General features: G+C 43.8%; 2 protein-coding genes across 2 annotated transcripts; one reads left to right on the plus strand and one right to left on the minus strand.

The window, feature by feature from the left end:
- Positions 1-3,505: 3,505 nt before the first annotated feature.
- Positions 3,506-8,465, minus strand: THG1L (tRNA-histidine guanylyltransferase 1 like; the record flags this gene model as incomplete). Its single annotated transcript, XM_080353541.1, has 6 exons — positions 3,506-3,667; positions 4,604-4,711; positions 5,287-5,375; positions 6,091-6,260; positions 6,722-6,898; positions 8,293-8,465. 6 exons carry the CDS (start codon positions 8,463-8,465, stop codon positions 3,506-3,508), a joined length of 879 nt encoding a protein of 292 aa, XP_080209667.1.
- A 26-nt stretch (positions 8,466-8,491) lies between these two features.
- SOX30 (SRY-box transcription factor 30) lies at positions 8,492-16,119 on the plus strand (the record flags this gene model as incomplete). The annotated part of the gene is made up of 5 exons (XM_080353319.1): positions 8,492-9,428; positions 10,663-10,902; positions 11,959-12,138; positions 13,742-14,234; positions 15,747-16,119. The coding sequence occupies 5 exons, from the start codon at positions 8,492-8,494 to the stop codon at positions 16,117-16,119; spliced, it is 2,223 nt and encodes a 740-aa protein (XP_080209445.1).

Raw genomic sequence — 16,119 nt, forward strand, 5'->3', positions numbered from 1 at the left:
GCCGGGCTGCGGGCAGCGGCCCCGCCCGGCCCCGCTAGGGGGCGCCGCTGCGCCGCCCGGAGAACCCCGGGGCGGGGGCAGCGCGGGGCGGGCGCTGCGGAGACTCCGCGGTCACTGAGGTGATTCCGCTGTCACTACGGAGACTCCACTGTCACTGAGGTGGTTCCGCTGTCACTACGGAGGCTCCGCGGTCACTGAGGTGATTCCGCTGTCACTACGGAGGCTCCGCTGTTACTGAGGTGGTTCCGCTGTCACTACGGAGGCTCCGCGGTCACTGAGGTGATTCCGCTGTCACTACGGAGGCTCCGCGGTCACTGCGCTCCGCTTTGCGCTGGTGTGGCCTCACCTGCAGCACCGTGTGCAGTTCTGGACGCCACAGGATAAAAGGGATATTAAGCTACTAGAGAGTGTCCAGAGGAGGGACACGAAGTTGGTGAAGGGTTTGGAGAGGAAGGCGTTTGAGGAGTGGTTAAAGTCACTTGATTTGTTCAGCCTGGAGGAGGCTGAGAGGAGACCTCATGGTGGCCACCGCTTCCTCACAGGGGGAGGAGGAGGAGCAGGCACTGAGCTCTTCCCTTTAGTGACCAACAGAACCAGAGGGGATGGCAGAAGATGTGCCGGGGGCAGGGGTCAGACTGGACATGAGGAAAAGGTTCTTCACCCAGAGGCTGCTGGACACTGGAACAGTGTCCCCAGGGAGGTGTCATGGCCCCGAGCCTGACAGTGTTCAAGAAGAGACTGGACAACATCCTCAGACATATTAACTGTGGGGCTGTCATATGCAGGGACAGGAGTTGGACTCAATGGTCCTCGTGGGTCCCTTCCAACTCAGAACATTCTATGTTTCTATGTTTTCCCTCCTTGCTGCACCCTCAGTTAACTCCTTGGTGTGATGCCACCACTGGTCTCTGTCCCGGGACTCCCTCTGCAGCCCAGCCTGAGTCCCCAGGTTGTTCTGGTTGTGCTCCCCAAGCAGGGACCTCACTCCACCTGTCCTCAGCCCCGGGCAATGAAATGGCACCTGGGCAAAGGTGGTTGCAATATAACTTGCATTTTAATCCATAAAAGGGTGTACAGTGCAGAAACATTTCTCTGAAGAGAAGCAAGGCAACGTGTGTTAATGCTGCAGAGTGGCTTTACCGTAACAGATTCCACCACCTGCCATTAATCTTTCATAATGGGTTCCCGTACATTTAACACTTCCTGTTCTGGTTGCAGACCAACTTCAGAGAAAACACCTGTTTCTTCACCAGGTCACAGTACAGGACTCCTGCAGCTACACAAATACCCATAAGTATGGGCACAGGTCGAGCTGTGTGTGCCACTAACACCCGTCCACTTGATCCTCAGGAAGATTTATTCTCTTCTACAGCTACGAAGTCATATATATGACTATATGCATGAGGGTACCACAGGGAGTTCCTTTCTCTAGCATTTATATTAATATAAATTAAAGGCCATGGCTGTACAGACAATCCACATCTTGGTTCCAAAGCCTGCATCCACAGGTAAAGAGATACGTTTACTTATTACATATTATTGTAAGGATAACTTAATTAGAAAACACTCTTAAGACCTACTACATACCCATTTTTTATACACAATGTACATACATTCTACAATATATTTATGTATCAGGTACTCATAACATATATGATAAAAAAACTACATACTTTCCATGCATGAATCATAGTTGCCAAAATAGTTTTTCATCTTTAGTCACACTGCAAAATCCGAACATTATCACCTCTGGAGCACGTGCTTTCTAAGTAAAGTCTGAAGTCAGACACCAGGTAGTTACATATGGCATAGCAAGTCAAGTTACATTTGTGTTACAAGACTAAAAAACCCCAGCTAGACGGATAGGAAGTTCTTAGCGGTAAATGACTGGTGCAGTAATTCATTCAGAATCGTCATCTCACAATCTCTCATATCCTCTTCCTGGGAATTACCCAACTCATTCTACAAACTAAAACTGATACATATTCTCTCATTGAACTGACTTAACTGCTCAGTATTTGCACACAGCAGCAGAGGGGAAGTCCTGTGCTATTTTAAATTCATAGAATCCTTGTTTATTCTCAGGAAGAAACTGCAAACTAGTGGTTTACATCAGTATCTGTTTAGGGGTTTGGTTTTTTTAAAAACACACACACAAAATGCACATTTCCTTAAATGTACAGGCTCTTTCTGTGCGGAGGTTGAAAGCAGCGAGTAGCCCGCTGTGTGAATTCACGGGAAACTAACTCAGTACTCATCTTCTTCAGTCAGATTTGATCTTCTTTCCATTTTGATGGCCAGTCCCAACTGCCGATTATCTATCCCTTAGCAACACCTTGCCAGCCAGATTACTGTTCTAACACCATGTTTTTGAAACTAGTATGGTTAAAAGCAGTAATAATATGCTTATAAACACCCATTATATCATTATAGTTGTATTTCTATACTGAAATAGGTTATTTCCCTCAAATTGCAGTTACATTGGGACAAGCTCCTTTACATTAGCAGAAATATTTCTGCTCTGAGAGCTTGTGCGATTTGACCGTTTTGACGAAGGGGTTTAACTGTTAAACCAGAACAAAGTTGTGCGTAGATCAGGCAACACACACGTCTCCCTTCCCTCTAACCAACACGTACTGTCAGGACCGCTACATCTGCATCATCCCCAGGAAAATCAGGGAACAGCAATGCAAGCTGGTGTCAGTTTATGTGTTGCCACCCTTCACTCCACTGGAGGAGACAAATGACTTCCCAAGCCATGGATGATGAGAGAATGTCTACCCACATCTTAAGAGAATCTGAGTCTGTACAGTATCTTTATTATTACCTTAACTGTTTGGAACCTTCACCAATTACTAGTAAAAGTCCCAGGAAAAAGAAAGGCCAAGTAATAAACACAGTGGGGAAGATCTTTTATTTCTTTTTTAAAAGCATAAAAATCCTGTACATCTGACAAAAGCTTGTAAAAATCAGTCATAGGAAACTGCTGGGCTACTGCCTGTCCTTTCTGTAAGAATCAGATAGTTTGTCACTAATCTGACCGAACACACTGGGATTAGAGTTTAATATCAAATGCCAATTGAAGTATTCTGGTCTGTCTCCGTTGAAACAAACAAAAAAGGAATTATTTTCTTATCTGCTTTTAACTGTTCAAATATACAAGCTTTTTTTTGTAGCTCAGCAGTTCAGTAAGATATCTCATGGTTTAAATGCTATAGAAATGTATGAAATTTCTATACTCTGTTTCTACAAATACACATGTAGAAAGGAGGAGCGGTCTTAATTTATGATGGGTTCTTAACATTCAAAATACAAGGATATGCCTATATGAAAAACTTATATTGTATGTCAGACAATATATGAGTGTCTTGTTTTCAGGCAACAACATTGCTAAAACCAATGTAGTTGCTGAAGAGGGTCACAGGTTCAACTGAACCAGCCACCAGTCATACTTGCCAACAATGCCAACAGAGCAGCACGTTATAGTCAGTTACACTCAGAGGCATCAACTATCCTCAGCCAGAATTTCAGGATATTCCTCCCAGAACTGGTCCCCGATAATGTCACAGTGCAGGGGAACGACTTTAGTCCTTGTCCGGGTCACTTCAACTTCCTTTTCTTCTGCTTCCTTTGGCAGTTTTATTTTCTTAGTCATGACTTCATTAATCTGAAGATACAGTTGACACATAAACAGACATATAAGGCTCCAGAGGGGATTCACAAATGGACAAGAAACAAAGCTACAACAAAAGCAACTATCAACACTATAGCATACTGCAGAATTTGAACACTGAATGTTTTTTAAGAGAATCTTCTCAGTTTAAAGACTGATACATGAGCAGTTGAAACTGCATGTCATCATCACATGGCTTGAAGAAATTACCTCCAAATTCATATAACTGATTGCAAGTATTCTTGAATAAAGCACAATATTTAATTTGGAGCTATATAAAGCAAACAGGAAACCGTGCAAATGTCTACAATTACCAAGGAAAAAACATGCATAAGGAACAAGTGCGGAAAAGGACCAAGCACACTATGAGCTGAGCTACCTTACTGAATGCCAATTCATAATTCCTTTGCAGTGGAAATACTTGGGAACTAATCCAGTGAAGGGCCTGGCACAAGCCTCAGTGATTACCATATCAAACTGACAACAGTCATTAAAATGCAATTTTTCAGGAAGCAAAATGCTTCCTCAATTTTCAAAGCTGCTAACAGTAAGAAACCAACTGTATGATTCATTAAACAAGAGAGATGTATCCTACAAATACATCAGGCTTGGGAAATTCTACATATACATTGTCATCTGTTGATACATGTTTTGTTTCAAGTCAATCTGTACCTAAACCAGAGTTCAGCAACTAGTTTTTGTACTATGCTCTGTATATGTACTATATGTACTATACAGATATCTCAAAACCACCTCCAAAACAATTAATCATCTTACACATCATTACATGGCAAATATGGTTAGTTTTAAATGTATGTCTATATATACATATACTTGAGATACCTCTGTTGATCTTACAGTGTAGCTTGTTTGACACAGTGTAGCTGTTTAAAACATACGCATGAAGCAAGTGGTAATATAGTTTTTTACCTTCTGCCATATTAAGACAGTTCCTTTTCTATACATCAAAGGTTCATTGTTGTAGTTGATGTTGAATTCAGAAAATAAGATTTCATTCTTATCTCCAGCCAAAGTTCCCTGCGAGGAAATGAAAAGAAAAAGTACTTTTACAGAAAACAAACAAACTGAATCTCTAGGGCAGAAGACAAGTGAATATTGGAAGAGTGACATTTATGCAGGTTTTTCACCTTTACATTAGGTGGCTTAATTACCTCTCACAACAGAGGAATTGTTTCCAACTGCCAAATGAAGATATTAAAGCAGAGAGGCTTTTGATTACATTTTCAAAACAAGCAAAAGAAAGTTAACAGACACCAGGAGAAAACAGAAATAATCTGCTCAAGTCTACATAACGAGACAAAACTCTATAGAAGGGACTGGGAATCAATTGTAGCTGAATCCTGCTATTGTACTTTGTGCTTATGGTTACTGGCTGTTTATATGATATTTTTAAGATTGCTGAAATTGTCAATTAGGAAATAAAAATCCTGCTAACACCTAACCACCACCAAATGATTTGCTAATCACATTAACATCTGTTGAATCTACAACAGCAAAATTATTACAGGAAGAACAGACGAGCCAGTCAGTGCTGCTGGGTAGACAAGACTCTTTGGAGCTAGGACAAAAAAAAGACCTCAAGACAGTCTTACCTGGAGTCTCTCCTGTGCTTGCATGGGTGTCAAACCACTTCGCTGTACAAGCATCCAAAACACTGTATTATAAAGGTTATTAATATGGCCTGCAGAGGAAGAGAAGAGAGAAAGAGTATTTACCAAATTTGAGTTACTACTCAAAAAGAACACTTTATTTCCAAAGTCATATCTAAGAAATAGCCAGGAATAAAGAGGAATTAATAATATCAGTTGCTTGAGAAGACACAATCTTTCTGATTCATTTTTAAGGTACTGCATACCATACAAATGATTAGAAGACAAATTCCATTATAAAATTCTGACAAGTGAGAACAGAGGGTGAAGGGTGTTTATGTGTAACGTAAACTACCTTCATTTAAGCAACACGGACTAGGTACTAACAAAAACCTAGAGAATAAATCCAACGGTCTGCTCTAATCTGGAATAAAGAGCAGTTTTGACTGCTACAGTTTTGCTACATGGCCTGAATTTGAACATTCATATCTCTTCAGTAAAGATTACTTGGCTAGACAAACTCAGAACATAAAAAATAATAAATAAATTAATAATTCTACTATTTCCTGGGCTGAACTCACTCCCAGGATGCAACAAATACAGTTGTAGCCTGAAGACTCAGAATTTCAGAGTATTTCTACATCCATACAAAGCCCCAAACAATTCTAATGTTGTTTATTTAAAACTGTGACCATAGCTGCTCTTCTTTCACTGATAACCTATATCTACACACTGGAAATAAAGGCATTCTATTCAGAGAAGAAGATAACTCAACTGCACAAATCTCCGTTTTCTAGAAACGCTTACAATCTGCTTGTCTCCAGCTGAGGTAGTCCTTCAAATTTTGGTTGCTTGGATACAACACAATTCGTCCATCAAATCCTGGTGGGTACAGAAGCTGCTGGTCCTTAAAGTAATCCTTCCAATAGAAAACGTAACTTGAGGCAAACTGGGAGACCACGTGAGTCATGAACTTGCTTGCAAACACAAAGCAAAAGGAAAAAGAAATAAATACATCAATATGATTATATGTATATAAATATCTGTGATTATCTGAGTATCAATAATTTGGTGGACAGCAGCTTTTCTTAAATAATGGCTCAACAGATCAGCAAGAGCGTAAGAGTCTTAAAAAACAGCAAGTACTGAGAATCAAGTAAAAGACGTCGGAAAAGGTAACATTTTGTTAGAAAAAAGTTTATTCCAACAATGTTCGTTTCTAATGTTGTTCTATGAAAACTTTTAAAACTCTGCATGACTAAACATATTTTCCTGCAAGATCACATGCAAAGAGTTCCCATGAAGAACCTGAACTAACTGTAGCGTCTATGCCCAAACACAGCCCTATTCCTCACCTTTGCGTGTAGGTGAAGGCAAATCTAAATTATAGAGTTAGAGACGTTAAACAAGTTCACTTCCATATCAAAACATCTGTTACCTTGCTCTTCTTTTAAACCATCTACTCTTCTTTTTGAAAACAAAACTATATTCGTCACTCTGTCCATAAGCAATAGCAATATCCTCCAATTCTTCCATCACTGTCTGGGCACACTTGGTCATCAGCTGAAGAGCACGGTCGTCATTTGGCTTTTTGAACTCGTGCTGCTCAGAAAACCTTCAAAGCAAAAACAGTTGAATAAGAATCCCTTAAACAGCTAAAGCATTCAGTTTCATATTTGCTTTCTGTGAATATTGATTTCCAGTATCCTGTCAATATGGACACAGAAATCCCTCCAGGTATGAAAAATAGTAACAAAAGGTCCTGTTATAATTCTGGATAACCCATTCTCTTTCCCATCAGTATCTCACCCTAACCAGTCCTTCAAAACAACTGGTGCTCCTAATTTTTTTGTAATAAGATGACAAATACTATGTTCTGCAAAATCCCTTTTTCCCAGGGTGTCTTTTAGTCCAACAAGGGCAATATCACCAGTAAAAGTGTCACAATATGAGGGCTTTACCAGGCCTGCATGTGACCGAACCAGAGTCCAAATCACCAGCAAGAACACATCACCTACCACTCAAGAGAACTGTGTTCTATTAATCCCGAAGAAAGGCAAATGTCACATACACACACTGACCCCAAACATCAATGGCCCCTGAAGACAAAACACCAGTAGTTCTCCTGTGCCCTGGAGAGGCCAAGTGAAGGGCAACAGTGCATCCTGGCAGCCGGACAGGCTGTGTCCTGGGTGCATCCAGCACAGCATTGCTGGCTGGGTGAGGGAGGGGATTGTCCCGCTCCACTCTGCCCTGGTGCAGCCTCACCTGAAGCACTGTGTGCAGGTTGGGGCACCACAGGATAAAAAGGATATAAAGCTACTGAAGAGTGTCCAGAGGAGGGACACGAAGTTGGTGAAGGGTTTGGAGAAGCTGTATGAGCAGCAGCTGAAGTCACTTGATTTGTTCAGCCTGGAGAAGAGGAGACTGTGGGGAGAGCTCATAGCAGTTACAGACTCGCCACAGGGGCAGGAAAAGAGGCAGGCACTGAGCTCTTCTCTCTGGCAACCAATGACAGAACCCAAGGGGATGGCAGATGTGCTGGGGAGGGTCAGGTTGGGCATGAGGAAAAGGTTCTTCATCCAGAGGCTGCTGGACACTGAACAGGCTCCCCAGGGAGGTGTCACAGCCCCAAGCCTGACAGTGTTCAAGAAGAGACTGGACAACGCCCTCAGACATATGATGTGAACTGTGGTGTGACCTGTGCAGGGACAGGAGTCAGACTCGATGACCCTCGTGGGTCTCTCCCAACTCAGGACATTCCAGGGTTCATCGGGATTAGGGAGGAAAAGGAGGATCTGTAACCCCCGCGCCTGCAGAATTCGCAGAGGCCGGCAGGGAACAGCCCAGGCCAACCCCACGGCACCCGCCCGGAGCCTCCTCCCGCCTCAGCACCCCCATGTGTTCCCCGCCGCACCACAACCCTCCCCCCCGAGCTCGCTGAGGCGTCGCCATAGCGACCACCCCGCTATAAGCGCCCCGGCCATTGGCTGCCCGCCCGGCCTTAACCTGTGGAAGTTGCGGCCGTCCAGCCGGACCACTATCCAGCAGTTGGGCAGGCACGTATCGTCCGCCTCAAAGTCTCGCACGTACTCGAACTTGCTCTTCGCCATGGAGACGTGGCGGCGGCCGCTGCCGCTCACCACAGCGATGGCTGATGCCGCCCACCGGCACCTCAGCATGGTCAGAGCGGAAGCGGAAGCGCCCTATGAGAGCGCGGCAACAAGCCCTTCTGGGCGACCAGGCGGACCTCTCCATGGTTTCAGCGGGTGGGCGGAGCGTGGCGAGGGGCGCACGGCCGGGCCCGGGGGCGGGGCCTCCGCCAGCGGTCTCCATGGCGACCGCACTGTGTGGCGGGAGGAGGGCTCGCTGCGCGCTCATTGGTGGGCGGTGGCGGCGCGAGGGCGCGGCGACCGTTGGCGCAACGGCCGCAGGGGATGAACGGCCGCGGCCGATGGAGCGGGGACAGCGGCAGCGGCGGCTCCGCCCCGGGGCTGCCCCGGAGCCGCCCCCGGGTCTCCGCCGACCCCCGCCGGAGGAGTCCAGGGGTCCCCCCAAGCTGCTTCACATCAAAGTCGAGGAGCCCGAGGCGGAGGAGGGAGATGGCCCGGCCTGCTGCGTGGACAGCAGAGGGTCAGCGGGCGAGTTCAGACGCTCCCCGTCTCCATGGTGGGGCAGAGAGGGGAGCCGCGTTGTCACCAAGAGAGAAAGGGACCACGAAAGGGGCAGTGGAGAAAACCAGAGTGAGGTGAAGGTGCTGGAGAACAGGGGCGATGGGAAGGAGCCCTGGAGAGCAGCTGCTGCCAAAGCAGAGCCGCCTCCCGCGGCCTTCGAGGTGAAGTTGGAGAAGGACGATGGCCCGGCCGGCTCCCCATGCGGCCCCGTTCAGCCCAGCCCCACTGACCGCAAGGCACAGCTGTGCCAGGGCTTCGGGATCCGCCCTGAAGATCTGAAGCTCCCGGTTGTGTTTCACCCCTTGCCTCCTGGAACCCGCATTCAGATCCAAGGGCCTCTGCCGCCGGAGCTCATCCATGTGACCAAAGTGCCGGTGAAACAAGTGCCGCTTAAAATGCAGTCTTTGCTGGAGCCTTCCGTAAAGATTGAAACTAAAAACGTTCCCCTCACAGTACTGCCCTCTGACTCAGGTATTCTATTAAGAAAGCTTGCCAGGGTTCAGTAAGAGGCACACAGCTAAGTTATCAGATAAGAGAACACAAGTAGGAATGTCGTGTTGGAGAACCATCCCTTTGAGTAGACTGGAGTTTGTGCAACCCTCTAGTGTAAGATGTTAACATATGGGAGCAGAGTTCTCTATCGGTTTATTAAAATCAATGCAGTTTTGTCCACTTGCTCCCTGACTACATTAAACCCCCTACAGGAGTGTTCAGAATCGCACCAAGTTGTGATTGCAAGTTTAAGGTCAGGAATCTGCTTGATTTTTAAAGCTATGAAACATTCGTACACCTCTTTGAGAAAATCTGGATCTGTTAAATCAGGAACATGTTGAAACATCTAGATTAGAAGCTTACTTTTTTTTGACAGATATCAAGGTTTTCAAAATTAACGACTTAAAGTGAGCGTTTAAATACTAGAAGTCTTTTGCCCTTTATTGATAATGTGAAAGAGTTCATTTCTAAGCCCTTTTCACAGAGGAAATTGCTTGCTCGGGGTTCAGTTGTGAGTGGTCTGGGGATTCATCATGTCACCAGCTCAGTTTAAATACAGTCCGTATTTAAAAAGCCAGTGCAGGGTGTCATGTAACAGCTGTTTGGTAACACAGGTTCCTACAGCAAAAAAGTGTCAAAATCTGAGAAAAGAGTGGAGGGAAAAATAAAACCCTCAACCAGAAGCCCAGAACAGCGACAACCTCAGCTGGGAAGCCAGAGGCTGCACCAATGTGGGACTGAACTGCTGCACCATCACTGGAGCTGGTCCCTGCATCATTAGAGCTTTGGAGACAGTTCTGGTGGTGAAGACAAATTTGCAGTGATATGGTCTATACTATACGATGTTTAGTTTATAAACTCATAAGTTTATTGATTAGTAAGAAAACCATCTAGTCAATTGAAATCCAAACCAGTGTGTTAGCGGTCCCATAGGCTTATTTTATCGTTTCTTTCCTTTTTTTTTAACATATAACAAAAGCCAGGTAAATGATTCCTTGTGCAGTGGTTCAGCAAAGGTTGCCAGAGGATGCTCCCTTAGCCTTAATTATTTTTCTAGGAACTGCTCTCCAAACGCCCATCAAGTTTCATGTGTTTCAAAGCTCTAGTGATTCTTTTGACTGTTGCCAAATATCCTCTTGATGTGCTATTGAACGTAACCTGTATTGCGTATATGGTCTGGAAGATGATCATCTTTCCTTGTTTCATTGCATAGGGATGCCAGATACTCCATTTAGCAAGGACAAAAGTGGCCATGTAAAGCGTCCAATGAACGCGTTTATGGTGTGGGCAAGGATTCATCGGCCTGCCTTAGCAAAAGCCAACCCAGCTGCCAATAATGCGGAAATCAGTGTTCAGCTTGGACTGGAGTGGAGCAAACTGACTGAAGAGCAGAAGCAGCCCTATTATGATGAAGCTCAGAAAATAAAACAAAGGCACAGAGAGGAATTTCCTGGTAAATACATATTTATTTACTTGAGTGCTTTAGAAGTGCAACACTTTTGAAAGATGGATCTCTTTCATTAGAGCAAATAATAGAGTTAGGAAAAAAAAAAGCACCAAAATTTCAAGCACACAGTCCTTCTGTCAGCTTTCTAGTGCCTGAAAGTATATGAATTTTTTAAAGCATCCAAAATGATGTTTCATAGGCTCTGATGTTTCTTATGGTCCTAAACTACTGCAGCTACAGCAGCTCTTCTGAATGCTTTATGGCGAGATACTGAGTTTAGTGTGAAGGGGGCCTGTTGCATCATTTTACATGCTCCAGAAACTGCTGCCCAGGTGGCCTGTGGTGACACATGCGTCCCTTCCTTAGAAGCAGGAAAGGGAAATGCCACAGCAAGCACGAACAGCACTGTGTTCTATGGGATTCAACATGGAGACTTGGGATTCTAAAATAACATCATGGAAGGTGTTTCTCAGCCTTTTGTCAAAAGATTTAAAAATTTGTACCCTTAACAAATTGCTTCTCCATAACAGTGCAGTTCAATAAAACAGATGATAATTACTTTGAACAGTCTTTTTAAAAGCTGTTGAGATACCAGGTGTCGTGATCCTTACTCTCTCTGTTGTCATAATCTTGCTGGTTCAGGATTATGGCTAATCCTGGTAGACAAGAACTGACAAATCTCTCATCAATAAGCAAAAGATAAGAGCAGCAATCTCTCTCCTACCCTCCTTGCACCATTAAAAAGAGAAAAGCTTCTTTAAAGTTTCATTAGGAGTTAATCTATGTTAACTCCTCCCTACTGTTCTGTATTTCCTTGTCTCACAAACAGTTACAATTTAGTAACATAAAAACAATGCCCAAATATGTCCATTTTGTTTCCACCTCTGATTAAATGCCCTATTTGCTAGCTCACTGAAACAAATGGAGTTTTGCTGTTTACTATAGGAGCAGGGTTTGGACTCATTTTTTAAGATACTTTAGAATTACGGATATCATGGCTTTACATAGTGAATGAGACCATCCCAAAAACTGGATGTCTGCATCTCTTTTCATCTCTGACAGGTTGGGTTTATCAACCACGACAGGGCAAAAGGAAGCGTTTCCCACTGCCTGTCTCTGCTGTGTTTGCCGGCGCTCCTCAGAGCATCATCACCACGAATCCAGCTGGCATTTATCCCTTCCAGCCGCCTGCTTACTCTGTTGTCATCCCCAATGTTAAGAACAGTATTGGACATCCAGTCTGTGAGTTTTCAGTAGTAAATGATTTTAAAAATTCAGAATTTACCTGTTGTAGTAACAGTTATACGTATGGCAGTGTAGATATAGTTGAAACAGTTTCTCAGTCTTTCTTGACACCACTGTTTCTATTAGTCCTGCCCTGCACTGAACCTCTGCACTGTTTCCTCAGCTTCCTAAATTCTTCCAGCTGCTTCTTCATTGCCCACAGATCTTTGTCTTTGTAGCTCCTTGTTACCTCCTGATACCTCTAAATCTTTTTTGATCTCTATTACTATTACAGCTTCAGCTGTTTCTTTTTCTTGTTCTGTCTCTGCCTCACATATATCTTACCTCACCAGAAGGGCAGTTTGCAGGGTGTTAGTAACACGTGTGCTGCAATATTAAAGTAGTCACTAAATCTGAAAAAGAAATGTTTCATTTGTGCATTTTCCATGAACAGTTACTTAGGTATCTGCACACCTGGAATAGTTCGATATGGGCAGTGTAATAGGTTGTAGCGTGAGAGCCCACAAGCAGCTACAATAGTTGCTGTGCAAATTTTGTGTTGGAAGAAGTTTATGCACAAATAGTGGATTTCAACAACAAATAGCTTAGATCCAGGCAATAGCGTTTTTCTCTAAGCATACTGACAAGGGCTGCTCTCCTTCTAATAAACCAAGAAAATGAAAATGCCTGTTTATGCTGTGTGGCAATATTCAGACATTTAAAAGAGAGCACTCAGCTTTGTTCTGGTGAAGTTCTGAGAGATGTGATCCTTTCCCAAATCCTTCTGTAAATTTGACTGAATAAAGTTTTGTGGGTTTTTTTTACCCCTAGTATATTTTGTAATGTTATATTGTCCTCAGATGCTACTGTATTTCTTTCCAGAGTTTACTATCCCATTGTGGTTGAAATGATTCTTAAATACAAACTATAAAAATGTAGACACATTTAAATCCTGTTGACTCAGAATTGAGAGTCTTAGAGTAGGTAGTGGGGGTTGAAATTACCAGTGCAATGTGTTTTGAAATCTTTCCCTATGAAGGCATCCCTGTGGATGTGCCACAATTTGGAAGTGTACATTCAAGTGTATATTCTGCAAAACGTTTCAAAGTGAAATGGGCCAGCTAGTGTGTTTGTTGGTGAAACAAGTAAGAAAACAGACTGGAGAGTGGAGTGTTTTAACTGTTGTTTCTGCTCTTCGCTGCTGCTTTGGTACCACACAGATTTGCTAACAATTTGGCTTACTCCAAATCAGCTAGTAGGTTTGGGAGGTCTTCTGAACTTCAGGTGCTAAATGCACAATCCAAGCCCATTGTGTGGCCATATCAGGACAAGACACAGCCCTCAGCAGCCTCACAGCCTCACAGCCTCACCACTCACTAGCCAATTCCTTTGTCTTTCACCGTTGGGTTTCTGTAGAAGGAAGCTTAGATGTGTGGGATCGCACCCCATCTGTCAGAACACATGTAGGTCAGGTGGTGTATGACTGTGAGTTGCAGGGAAGTAGTGCTAGAAAGTGGTTTAGGGGAAATGGTTCTGGCTCTGGCTGTGGTTTGCTACGTTACTGTTTATGAAATCTCTTCCTCTGTTCATGTCTGATAAATAACTGTTCTGTTTCCTAAAGGTGAAGCTTCTCCCGCGATCCGTCTGCCGGCTTCTTCCATCCAACATGCTGGTCCAATTACTCTTTTCCAGACTACTAGTGCAAGCACCACACCAGTGGCTGTTCCAGCTCCAACCCTGCCCCTGCGCCCTGTCATTTCACCACAGCACTTTGCTGAACCTGCTCAGACAGAAGCTCTTGATGTATCATCTGGGCTCAGTTGCCCTCCTAAGAGACCTACCCCAGTTTTCATTGAGAGCTTCAGCAGAAACCCAAGTAACGCAACCAACACCAATGGCAGATTTTCTGTCTCTAGTAGCGAGCCCCCAAAGGAGTACCCAGGGGTTTCTGTTTTCCCTAGAGGTGTTCCTCTTCCCCAGGCTACTCCTTTTCTTCACTCACATCTTTGTGAGTCTTTTCCCATCAGTCAGCCACCCAGTCTGTTTGGAGTGCCTCCTCGCTTTTCATTTTACCACCCTTACTTTGTACCTGGACCGCACTATTTCCCCTCAAGGTAATGAAACCCTTCTTTTCAATACCGGTAAGAGTAAATACTACACATTTAGTATCTCATAGGTATTTCCTAAGCTAAGCAGGCACAGAAAGGCCCAGTGCTCTCCCAGCAGCAGCTGTGCTGGTCAAACACAAGAAGTCTGGTAGCTGACTGATGTGCTCTCATTTCACAAACCCATGGCTATGCTTATTCTTCATGAGGCACCATTTTTCTTTCAGGACCATGCAAAATCAAATGTAACAAACTATTATGACTATTAGACTTAAATTCTGCCTGTTTATTATTCCTACTAATAGCAACAACCAGTATGTTCCTACAGCAATAAGACTAACTGGTCATGAATTAGGGCTGATAATGACCCATCAAACTCCAAAGAACTTAATGAGCTGATAAGTGCAATACAATATATTTCAATTTTTGAGGTCCCTTAAAGAAACACAGGGCACATATTCCCCAAATTGCTAAGGATGAACTTAGCTTAGCCCTTGGTCTGTGAAATTAGAGTTTTGTGAGGCCTTTGTGGGGGAGAGGAGTGTTCTTCTTCCATAAAAGACCATTCTGAGTTCTCACATTAATGGACTTCTGACAGCTGCCAGCTTTGCTAATGCCAGGATCTTTCTAATACAATGATTTATAAATTCACTTTCCTATAAAATCTTTTATTGCATACAAGAACCATCATTTCTAAGTAGCATTGACAGTGCAAAGACGTGTGCAGATTTATGCACTAAAATTTCAAATGTTAGACTGGAAAGCTGAATAGTCTCTTTGAAAGCTCAATAGACACTGTATCGATGTCTTTATAATGTCTGTACTGTAGAGCTCTGTTACTTCTTCACATACTTTGTTTTCTTAACAATGTAGTTCATTTCTGTAACTGTGTGTCATTCTGCATCGGAATGAAAATTCAGACTCCTGACACCAGAGGGATACAGTGACATTTGACACAGTAACTCCTGCAATCTACTGGAGAGTTGCTTTTGAAAGATTTATCACTGTACATTCTTTAAATAGTAACATTGTCAAGCACATGTTGGGCACAAGGATTCTCTCACAGTCTTCCTGTTTAATAACAACGTAACGGTGCAAGAGCTCCCTCTGAGAATGAATAAGAGCGTTTTACCCCAGCTCTGTCACAAATTTTGGCATACAGAAATAACACAAACTGACTTTTGATGCTTTGTTTTACTCTTCTATCAGTTAACATAACGCAGGCTTATCCGATGGTGGTTTATCCACATTATTTCATTGATAAATACAGGGGGTTTGCGTTTGTTCTCAAAGCAATGTCATGCATGTATCTAGCATGAAAAGGTGCGTGTATACAGATATGGAATCTGTGCACGACTGTTGTTATGGACCCAGTGTTTAGAATAGGCATGGCTTAAAAATATACATGTTTTTAATATTTCAACAGGATAAGCTGACTAGCAAAGAACATTAGTGTCGTTCTGGTTCTCTTAGCTGCAACCTGCATTACTGAAAGCCACCTTTCCATCTCTTTCATTGCAGCACATGCCCCTTCAGCCGACCTCCATTTGGCTGTGGGAATTTCTCCAGCTCAGTGCCTGAATGCCTTGGCTGTTATGAAGACAGGTACCAAAGAGCAGAGGTGATGTTTTCGGCTCTGGACGGAGACTATCCTTTCAAGGAATACCCAGAAGGAATCGTCCGTGAGGAGCCCCGCAGCTGTGAGAGCCTTGACGTGGTGTCCTGTCACAACAGTGGCAGCGAGGAGCAGTATTTAAGCCCCCTGCCACAGCTGGATGTTGGAGCGTTGGAGGAGGTTTTGTCAGCCACTCCATCTTCTCCTTCCAGCATCCACCTTATCAACGTAACTGACAGCGACGAGGAAGACGAAGTAAAGTTGTTGCAAGAATTGTAA

The sequence above is a fragment of the Nesoenas mayeri genome (genome assembly GCF_963082525.1).
Source record: "Nesoenas mayeri genome assembly, chromosome: 14".
NCBI classification, from domain to species: Eukaryota; Metazoa; Chordata; class Aves; order Columbiformes; family Columbidae; genus Nesoenas; species Nesoenas mayeri.